The sequence below is a fragment of the Lactuca serriola genome, chromosome 7, assembly GCF_051521515.1.
Source record: "Lactuca serriola cultivar US96UC23 chromosome 7, Lser_US96UC23_V15, whole genome shotgun sequence".
Taxonomy (NCBI): Eukaryota; Viridiplantae; Streptophyta; class Magnoliopsida; order Asterales; family Asteraceae; genus Lactuca; species Lactuca serriola.
Window position 1 is genome coordinate 204,658,163 of NC_136414.1, and position 10,401 is coordinate 204,668,563.

Consider the following 10,401-nt stretch of genomic DNA (forward strand, 5'->3'; position numbering starts at 1 on the left):
TGTATATATATATATATATATATATATATATATATATATATATATATATATATATATATATATATATATATATATATATTATTTTGACCATCTGCAGCAACTAAACTAGTTAGGACCATACCATACATATATAGTCCCTGTCTCATCCTTTGTTTATTTTACTTGAGGGATGTCCTTAGGCTAAATCCAACCAATTGCCTCCCTTTTTTTTTCTCTAGGGTCAGTCAAAGAGCTGTGCAGCATAGTGTTTTTCCAAGGTTGATGTCCTTCCAAATTCTGAAGATATATTTTTTCAATACAATTATATTGAATCTCTCTCTCTCTCTCTCTCTCTCTCTCTCTCGGGGTGGCAAATCGTGCTATTGTTTCGTGTTTTTGTCTGACACGACACGACAATGTTTTATGTAACACGAACACGACACGATATGATGTCGTGTTTTTTAACTAATATGAAAACGAACGAATTAAAAAACAACAAACATGACACGACACGAAAAATATAACATATACTAAAAACTAGTTTATTTAATGAATAGTTTATCAAATCTAACACCACAAACACGAAAAACACGATAAAGAACTGTTAAATCGTGTCAACTTCGTGTCGAATTTTGAACACGAACACGACACGCCATCATGTTTTTTACAGTTAACACAAACACAAATTAAAATTTCATTTTCGTCCCAATTTCGTTTCGTATCGTTTATTTTTGTCGTGTCGTGTCATATATTGCCACCGCTCGCTCTCTCTCTCTCTCTCTCTCTCTCTCACTCTCTCACACACACACACACACACATAGTAAGATGGTTCCACGTTACGTTTCGGGTGTAAAATATAACGCTAACTCACGACAAATAAAACTTCATCAGGATATTCTACCAGTACAAAAAGACATGGACATTAAAACATATACGTGTACCTATTTTCTCAAGGTAAAAAATAACTCCCAGCGTCTCCAAGAATCTCCCTTACTTTATCTACTAATATGAATGTTGGGTCAAAATACAACAAAAGCATAGTGGGATACATATGCATTAGACTCAACAAAATACAACTACTCCGTAACAAAACCCCTTATAAAGCCTCATACGAGGTACAAGGCCGTCCTAGAGGGAGGGCAAGCTGGACGACCGCCCTGGGCCTTATCAATTCTTGGGGTCCTTTCAAGTAGCGGTTAATTTAAATACATATAGTTTTAGTAAACATAAATTGTATTATGCACTCATGTTTTTTTAATACACTCTAAAATTTACAAGTTAGATTATAATTTAGTGAAAATTACAAAAAAGCAATTACATTATAATCCTTTCATGGTTTGACTATTAGCATGGTAAATAAAATTGGGAAACAAAATTTTTTTTTTTTTTTTTTTTTTTTTTTTTTTTTTGTTGTTGTTGTTGTTGTTTGCCTTATTTTCCGTATGTTTTCATTTTTTTTTGTCGTATTTTATGTATGTTTTATTCATTTTTATAATTTGACATATTTAACATAATGTTTGTCTTTTCATGTTTTATTTATTTATTTTGGTTGTTTTTCTTATATACAATGTGACGAAGATGGAGATAAGGTATTTAGGAACGTTGTTCTTTTTTGATAATTATCTCATTTTTTCTCATTCTTTAAATTTCTTTATTTGTTTGTTTTTTTATCACTCATGATTTCTTTCAAGCATGCAGAATTTGCATGTATTTCCTCTTGTGACTTAAAAATGCAACTTTATATTGAGATTATGTTTTATATTTTCATGACTTGCTTGCGGTATCTGTTGTCGAAATTTCAGGTGGTTGTATTTTTGTTTTATTATGGAATTGCTCAAAAGATTTTTAGAATTTATCCCATTTGTTGCCCCTGTACCAACAGTAAAAAAATAGGAAAAGTATGAATAAATAAAATTCTAAGTCAAATAAGGCAATAAATAGTAATGTACTTTTGTCAAAATCGTCATTTTATACTTCTTACATATATTTTATTATTTCAGCCTTATTTACATTTTGTAAATTAATAATTTTTTTTTTTTTGCAAATATTTGATTAGTCATTATGAATAATGTTTTTCTTCCTCAATTATGGTTTTTACGGGTTTAAACCTAATAATAATAATAATAATAATAATAATAATAATAAATTGATTTATTGTACTCCTATAATTTGATAAAACATAAGTTCCTTTTTCAAATTTACTGAAGATGTAGAAAAAAATTGGGGCCACTTGACCATGTGTAAAGTGACTTGTGATGCTGAGCCACATGGTTTTAGGCCCACAAAGCCCATTACTTTGGTCCAAAGGTTATGCCGGGTTTCCTAGTAAGACTATAAATTAACGATAAAACCGAATTTCAAATAATCATAATCGATAATGAAAATTCACGAGGCTGATAAACTTAATGTTATAAATAATAACTAGTGAATTAACCACGGGCAAAACAATTTAATCATTAGTCATCTTCTTATATTTTTATATTAATAAATAATTTTTTTTATACTAATAAATAAAGATAATTTATGTCCCACCTCTTTTTCTTATTTAATTATACACTTATCATTTTTTGATTTTTTTTGAATTATTTAATATCTATTTGTCATTTTTATGTTCTTTTCCTTTTTATTAAATGCTGCCTACTAAATGTACAATAATATTAATTAATATTATTAATATATTAATTAATATATATTAATATACATATTAACTTTCCTATTGTGAATTCCTATATGTATGTTATATGTTAATTAACTTTTTAGACTTTCCAATTTATCATTTCTATTGTTCAATCTAAAAAAAATTAAAAGATCATGTATTCTACTTTCTAAATTGGATATTGGATTCAAGTATAATTATGTAAAACTTTTTAACTTATAACTTCATACAATTGATACAAAATATATTTGTTTATTAAAAAGGCATCAAAATCAAACGACATATTAATTAGTAGACTAAGGTCCCGTTTGATAATTTCTGGTAAAGTGCTGTCTGGGAAGTTTTCTTAGTGGTAAAGAAACCATGTTGTTTGATTGTACATCTGATTGACTGTGTTGAATGACGAAAAAAAATAATAATTCAATAAAAAATAAATTTAAAAAAAATTATTTAAAAAAATTAATAATCCAAGAAAAAAAGAAAGAGACGGCGTTTGATGCATAATTGTCTTTCCAGCCCATTCAACCAAAAAGATATGATTTTGAACTTTCTGGGAAAGACATATCTTACCGGGAAAGACCCATTTTTTTGTGCAAATCAAACAGTCTTTCTGGTCTATTCAGCCAGAAAGATCTGTTTGAACCTGAAAAGATGCGTATCAAACGAGACATAATTTTGGTTTTGGTCGTCATTTACTTACAAAGTTGACTAAAATAAAAGGAACTTGACATTTTAGTTAATAAAAGTTAAACATGCATTAAGGGTTTGAAAAGCAAAACATTAAAACGTACGGTTATATATATATATATATATATATATATATATATATATATATATATATATATATAGAGAGAGAGAGAGAGAGAGAGAGAGAGAGAGAGAGAATTAGGTTCAAATGTTTTTAGTAACTATTGTGTGCCTAAATGCATCAATAAGAATTAAAGAAAAATAAAATAAATCATTAATGTAAAAAAAAGGGTAGATGAGTCATTTTGTTTTTATAAACTAAAAATAAATTCTTATATATTTGGTATATCCCTTAAATCACGTCTACTATTATTTGACTTATTTAAAATCATCATATCCACAACCGTAAATACACAAAGAGGGGACGCGTCTTCTTCAACAGATTGGGAATAAAGAACGATCGAATAAGAGCAGTCAAAAATCAAGGGCACTAGTGAGGGTCAAACAGATTTACAGAGAGGCTGAGAAAGGGACTTAAAACAACAATATAGTTTATATTTGCTCTAATTTGTTTTCATTTATATAACAAAATAAGATTCTTGAAAAAACATGTTATGTAATAAATGGATATTCTTAAAAATCGCTTAGTTTGAGTACTTAAAACAACAATATAGTTTATATTTAACAAAACATAACATATATTATAGATATATTTAATGATGCTGATATTTCCTGATGCATTTTAAAAAAAATAAGACATCGGCCTATACATATTTTAAATTGTTTTATTTTATATATTTTGTTCAAAATAAAATTTGAGTTATCAACCCGGATGACACCTTTTGATTTTGATGACTAAACAAATAATTGGGAATAATGTGTCAATTATATTTCATAAGCTTTTTTATGTGAAAAAAAATACAAGAATAGTAAGTTTTTTATCACAATGTATGATTGTCTTTGTTTTCTTAATCTATTAAATTTTCTATGTCATTATACAAACATGATAATTTTATCATTAATCTACAGTTAAATATCAATACTATATTTTGAAACCATTTAATATTAATTAAAAGTAATGACCATAGGCTTATTTATTCATCATTTTGTTTATATTTATTTTTTAACTTTATTTTAGAAAATGTTTACTATTACACCTTTATATTTAGCTTTTGTGTTTAATCAATACATGTTGTACACAAGTCTCATACCTAGTTGAGTTTATAATTGAGAAGCGGTTCCGAAAATAGATATAACAACATGGTTCATTAATAACAAATTCATATATAAAAGCTTCATAACAATATACTTGTTTCCAACTTGTAAAAATCTGCTGTCAAAATCTGGTGACTAATGGTGGATCAACTTGGAGGTCTAAATCCTACTTATGAGTTTTGTTTAGCTCTATTCTAACATATTTCTTGTTGTACTCTTATTGCAATCCGACGTCTTTATTAGTCTTTGTAGGCCCGATATCTAGATCCTATGTTTTGACTATTGCCAAGAAAAATTATAAGTCACATTTTCCCGACATCAGTTACAAGATTGAGGAACAATCTCAATCAACTACCCTAATACTAGGTAGGAACGTGACCATGCCGTGTAGTACTATAATAGCGACCATTCAAAAATGTCACCGATCGCTTATAAATATCATTGTATCATATTCTAACCAAGTAAGATCGTTCTAACAACATTTCGTTCATATTTTCTCTTTTAAATACTTGTTCAATGCTAACTTAATCAGTGGCGAATCTAGACTAAAAAAATCATGTGGTTCCCAAATTAAGTGAAATCAATAAAAAAAATTCAACAAAACTTGTGTGGGGTTGGGTCGGGTTGTGTACCTTAAAAAAATTGGACCAATCAATTCAACCTGTTAAAACCGATTAGACACCACCAATTAAAAATTTTAACAAAACGATTGAAATAAACACGAAAAAAGCAGTACGTTTTTAATGAAAAACTAGTTGATTATTAGTCAATTGATAAAGCGGTGAACAGAGAGTAGAGGTGGCAAAAATTGACACGACACGAAACCCGACATGAACCCGACACAAAATATACGGATTTAGGTAAGATATTTCAATCCGTTTAAATAAACGGGTTGACACGACACGACACGAAAATTAAACGGGTAAGGTTAGGGTTGAGAATTTCAATTCGAATATGACTCGAAAATGATTCGTTTATTTATATGCAAATTTTTTGAATTATTTAAATAAACTAGAAAGATACAAAACCAAAACCATAAGTAAAAAAAACCTTCGAATTGAGTCGTTTTGTAATGTTGAAATGACTTAGTCATCTAGATTAAGATTTAATTTTAGTTTTTCCATTCTCTCCCAAACTACCAAGTCTCTTTCACCACTCTCACATCCTCGCGACCTTTTCATCCGCCTCCTCAACTCCCACTATTTTAATTTTGTTATCTGAACTTGCTATGACTTCATCTATTCTGCCTCCAAACTATTAGTTTTTCCTCTCCGCCTACCCAACTTCTACTCTTTCAACATGTTCAATCTTTTAACCTCACATGACACGATATATTTCAAGGTATAGCCCTAACCCGAAACCCGACACGAAAATAAACGGGTTGACACGACACAACACATTAATTAAATGGGTCGGGTTAGGGTCAAGCACTTTCAACCCATTTAGTGTTTCGACACGACACGAACCTGACACGATTGCCACCTCTAACAGAGAATGAGAGTCTTTAGCATGTGAGCTTCTTTTTATTACAACAATTTATTTATTTATTGATATTTTGAAAGTGCCGATTAAAAGTGGTTAATTTTTTGTTATCAATCAAACAATTTAAAATAACAAGTTGACCCTAATAACTTATTTTTTTTTTCTTTTAAAATGATTTTTAATACATTTTATTAAAAAAACAAACTCAAGATAGGTTGTTCATTTTTTCTAAGGTAGTTTCTAATTTTTCTTCGACATATATTGAAAATGAAATTGAAAATTTAAGTAGGTCCTAAGACCTACCTTTAGACATACTAGATACGCCCTTGAACTTAATCGCCATAAAGTATTTTTAGGGATCGAAGCCATACATGAGATGCATTTTTGACTGCATTTCATCCTCGGTTTGAAGACTGTCTCAAATCGAAGATCCACATGAAAAACCCATCTTTGCATATCGTTTATCATATTAAGTTTGATTTACAATTTCCAAAACTCAAATTTATAGGGGGGTAAATAAGTCATTTACTTGACAATTTTATATTCTTTGATAAACTCCAAAACGCGGGCACGGAAATAGAAGATTGAACGACAAAAATTAAAGGTTTTAGTACTTATTTGACTGTATTTTGACGAAGGCCCCACACAGACACATACTCACACTCCATTCTCTTCCCATCTTCATTTCGACAGTAAACTGTGGGACTAAAACAACGCTCAGATCCGAATCCGACCACAAAAAACTTCGCCAAAACCCTAGCCCGGCGTACAATATCTGTAAGAAAACTCTTCCATGTTTCACTCTCACCACAAATGCACTTATCTCTGTACCCTTACTATCATCCTGCACTTTGACTACAATCTGTTCTATTTGTTATATAATCTATTTGAAGTCGATTCCTCGAGATCTCGACTTTCCAAGTTAGTAAATTACCCGATATGATTATAATATAATATTATTTAAGCTCAGCTTGGTCTACATTTGTGTACTAACAAAGGTAGGATGTTAAGCGCTTAGATGTGTAGTTTATATGTGTTTGTATCTTGTGGATTTGAGATCTTCATACCTGGTGGACTTCTAGTGAAGTAGCGGTTGGTTTCGGTGGAAACGAACTTGTTAGAATTGTACGTCAGTGCTTCAGTTTCCAAATGTAGGGTTTTTTTTTTTTGTCAATTTTATTTTTTAGGTGCGAACTTTGGCTGTATATCTGATACCGCTCGCCTGTAATCTATATGAACGTTTTGGTACTTGGAGTACCTTTGGGTGATTAAGTTGCTACCTTTTGTGCTAATTGGAACAAAGCAGAGTATAATTTCTTGTAGATCTGAGACGTTGCTTTGTATTAAGTCAGAAGCTATATGGCGGGGGTCTGTCTAATAAAGACTTTTGAGTTTTCCCTAATTTGATTTCGAGCACATTTAGTTGTTGAAATATGTGTTTGATAATTAGATTACTCTCTGTTGCTTAATAATCACGGGTAGTAGTAGGTTTGGTTTTTTGAACGTTCACCATTGACATCTAAATTTTTTGCAGGCTCAGTTGGGGTGACACCAGATGGCAGGGGTGGATGTTCAAAATCCGCTTCTTGGAGAAACAACATGTGGATCATTACTGCATCAGTTGCAAGTGAAATACCATATTCCCTAACACTATTTACGTTTTATGCTGTTGTACTTTTTTTTATTTTCTCTTTTTTGTGACTGATATTTTCATTTCCGAACTGAACTTGTCTGTCTGCATTATTGCAGAAAATTTGGGATGAGGTGGGTGAAAGTGATGATGAAAGAGATAAGATGCTTGTTCAGATAGATCAAGAATGTTTGGACGTGTACAAGAGGAAAGTGGACCAGGCTACAAAGTCAAGATCACACCTTCTTCAGACATTGGCAGATGCTAAACTTGAACTCTCCACTCTTGTTGCATCCCTAGGGGAGAATACATTTGTTGGGTTTGTGAGTAGTAGCTCTTAATCTTTTCTCATTAAGCTGTGAAAATTTATGTTTGTTTGAATGCCCTTTTTTGATATGTGCAGTCTGAGAAGACTGGTGGAACCATCAAAGAGCAGCTTGCTGCTATTGCACCGGCTCTAGAACAATTATGGAAGCAGAAGAAGGAAAGGATCGAGGAGTTCTCAGATGTACAGACACAAATACAAAAGATATGTGGAGAAATTGCAGGGAGCAGTGAGGGTGCAGCAGGATTAGGAAACCAAGGTGTTGATGAGTCTGATTTATCCTTGAAGAAGTTGGATGAATTCCATGATCAACTACAACAACTGCAGAAAGAAAAGGTAATCTCTTATTCTCTAATAACTCATTTATTAGGTAGATTCTAGATGGAGTAATGAGTATGCAATGGATGATGTTGAGTTGGCAGAGTGATAGACTGCACAAGGTCCTTGAGTTGGTGAGCAGTGTACATGATCTTTGTGCTGTCCTTGGGATTGATTTTTATAGTACAGTCACGGAAGTTCATCCAAGCCTCAATGATGCAACTGGCGTACAATCTAAAAGCATAAGCAATGACACACTTACTCGCCTTGCAAAGACACTCATATCTTTAAAAGAAGATAAGAAGCAACGCTTGCACAAGGTACATATATAGCTTAAAAAGAAGGATAAAAATGCGTATAATCTTTGATTCTTAACTTTGTTTTTTGGTTTTACAGCTTCAAGAATTAGCAACCCAGCTAACTGATCTTTGGAATCTGATGGATACATCTGAAGAAGAACAGGGGTTGTTTGATCATGTGACTTGTAACATGTCGGCTTCAGTGGATGAAGTGAATGTCCCAGGGGCCCTTGCTCTTGATTTGATCCAACAGGTAGCTTAAGCATTAATTACATAAATATTAAACTAACAAGTATGAATTTATATTTAATATGTTTTTTGAAGGCGGAGTTGGAAGTGGAGAGGCTGGATGATTTAAAAGCAAGCAAAATGAAAGAGATTGCTTTTAAAAGGCAAGGGGAGCTTGAGGAGATATTTGCACGTGCACATATTGAGATTGACAGAGAGGGTGCGAGGGAGAAGATTTTGGGTCTGATTGATTCTGGGAATGTGGAGCCTTGTGAGTTGTTGGTTGATATGGATAACCAGATCATAAGAGCCAAAGAAGAAGCCCTGAGCAGGAAAGATATTTTGGATAAAGTGGAGAAATGGATGTCGGCTTGCGAAGAAGAGAGTTGGCTTGAAGATTACAACAGGGTATGTATGTGTTCCTTTTATAGATATAAATATATAATAGTAATTGTTTTAATGAATGACTTGGCAATGGCAATGGCAGGATGACAACAGGTACAATGCAAGTAGAGGCGCACACTTGAACCTGAAGAGAGCTGAAAAGGCTCGAATATTGGTGAACAAAATTCCAGGTGTGGTTGAGAGTTTGGTGGGGAAGACACGGGCATGGGAAGAGGAGCATGAGATGAGTTTCATGTATGATGGGGTTCCGTTGCTTGCGATGCTAGATGAATATGCGATGCTCAGGCATGACAGGGAAGAAGAGAAGCGAAGGGTAAAGGTAAGTAAGTTTCTGTATATTTTAATATAGAAAAACTGTCAGTCAGTCAGTAACCGGTTGTAATATTTGAATGCAGAAGGATCAGAAGAAGATGGTTACCGAGCAGCAGCAGGTAAATCCAAATACAGAGGTAGAAACTGCGTTTGGTGCGAGGTCAAGCCCTGGGAGGCCGCTTAGCAGTAATACGAAGAAGGTGGGGGTGCGTGCCACTGCCAATCCCAATGGAAGTCCGAATCGACGGTTGTCTTTGAATCAGAATAGGTCGGTTAATAGAGATGGGAAGGTGAAGCCTAATAATTCTCCATCTCCGTTGAAGGATGCTGCGTCACGTGTATCCGGTACTGAGCCTGCCCCGACTACAACTTAGCTAGGGTGGTTATTTCAATAATAAAACCCAAATATTTTAGGATTTCCTCATGTATTTTATTGTTGTTATTATAAATCAGTCTAGAGAGAGAGAGAAAAAAAAAGAGTGGACATGGTTTAGGTTGTTCTTTGTATCCGGTATCAATTACTCTTTAGTTTTACCTTTAACTAACCACTTTTCCATTTAAAAAATTGATTTATCTATTTTTTGGATTGACTTGCCTTTAGCGGCAAATGTGTCGCTATCTTACGTGGATGAATCAGTTTTTTTAAGTGGAAGATTCATCTGTTTTTCTTCTAAAGGCTTACAATTATGTTCCATCTATATAGTTTATAGGGATGGTATGATTTTGAAGGTTCATTGTGAAAAGTAAAAGTGAGTCTTTAAATATAATTTATTTTTATATATAAACACAAATACAAAAGTAAATTAAATTAACCACACATTTAATTGTGTGAGAAGAGTATATTTATAATAACAATGTAAGAGGG

General features: G+C 32.4%; 1 protein-coding gene across 1 annotated transcript; it reads left to right on the forward strand.

Annotated features, from left to right (window-relative positions):
* Positions 1-6,640: 6,640 nt before the first annotated feature.
* On the forward strand, positions 6,641-10,113 carry LOC145061413 (65-kDa microtubule-associated protein 1-like). The gene is made up of 9 exons (XM_079008872.1): positions 6,641-6,796; positions 7,554-7,646; positions 7,769-7,972; positions 8,053-8,310; positions 8,397-8,612; positions 8,689-8,844; positions 8,916-9,227; positions 9,307-9,543; positions 9,620-10,113. The coding sequence occupies exons 2-9, from the start codon at positions 7,575-7,577 to the stop codon at positions 9,908-9,910; spliced, it is 1,746 nt and encodes a 581-aa protein (XP_078864998.1). The 5' UTR covers positions 6,641-6,796; positions 7,554-7,574; the 3' UTR covers positions 9,911-10,113.
* The last annotated feature ends 288 nt before the right edge of the window (positions 10,114-10,401 follow it).

What these genes read in the sequence shown, in the direction of transcription:
- LOC145061413 (XM_079008872.1), top strand. Translation starts at nt 7,575, where the DNA reads ATGGCAGGGGTGGATGTTCAAAATCCGCTTCTTGGAGAAACAACATGT. An exon ending in GGCTTGAAGATTACAACAGG is followed by an intron (nt 9,228 to 9,306) that starts GTATGTATGTGT and finishes TGGCAATGGCAG; the next exon opens with GATGACAACAGGTACAATGC. An exon ending in AAGAGAAGCGAAGGGTAAAG is followed by an intron (nt 9,544 to 9,619) that starts GTAAGTAAGTTT and finishes ATTTGAATGCAG; the next exon opens with AAGGATCAGAAGAAGATGGT.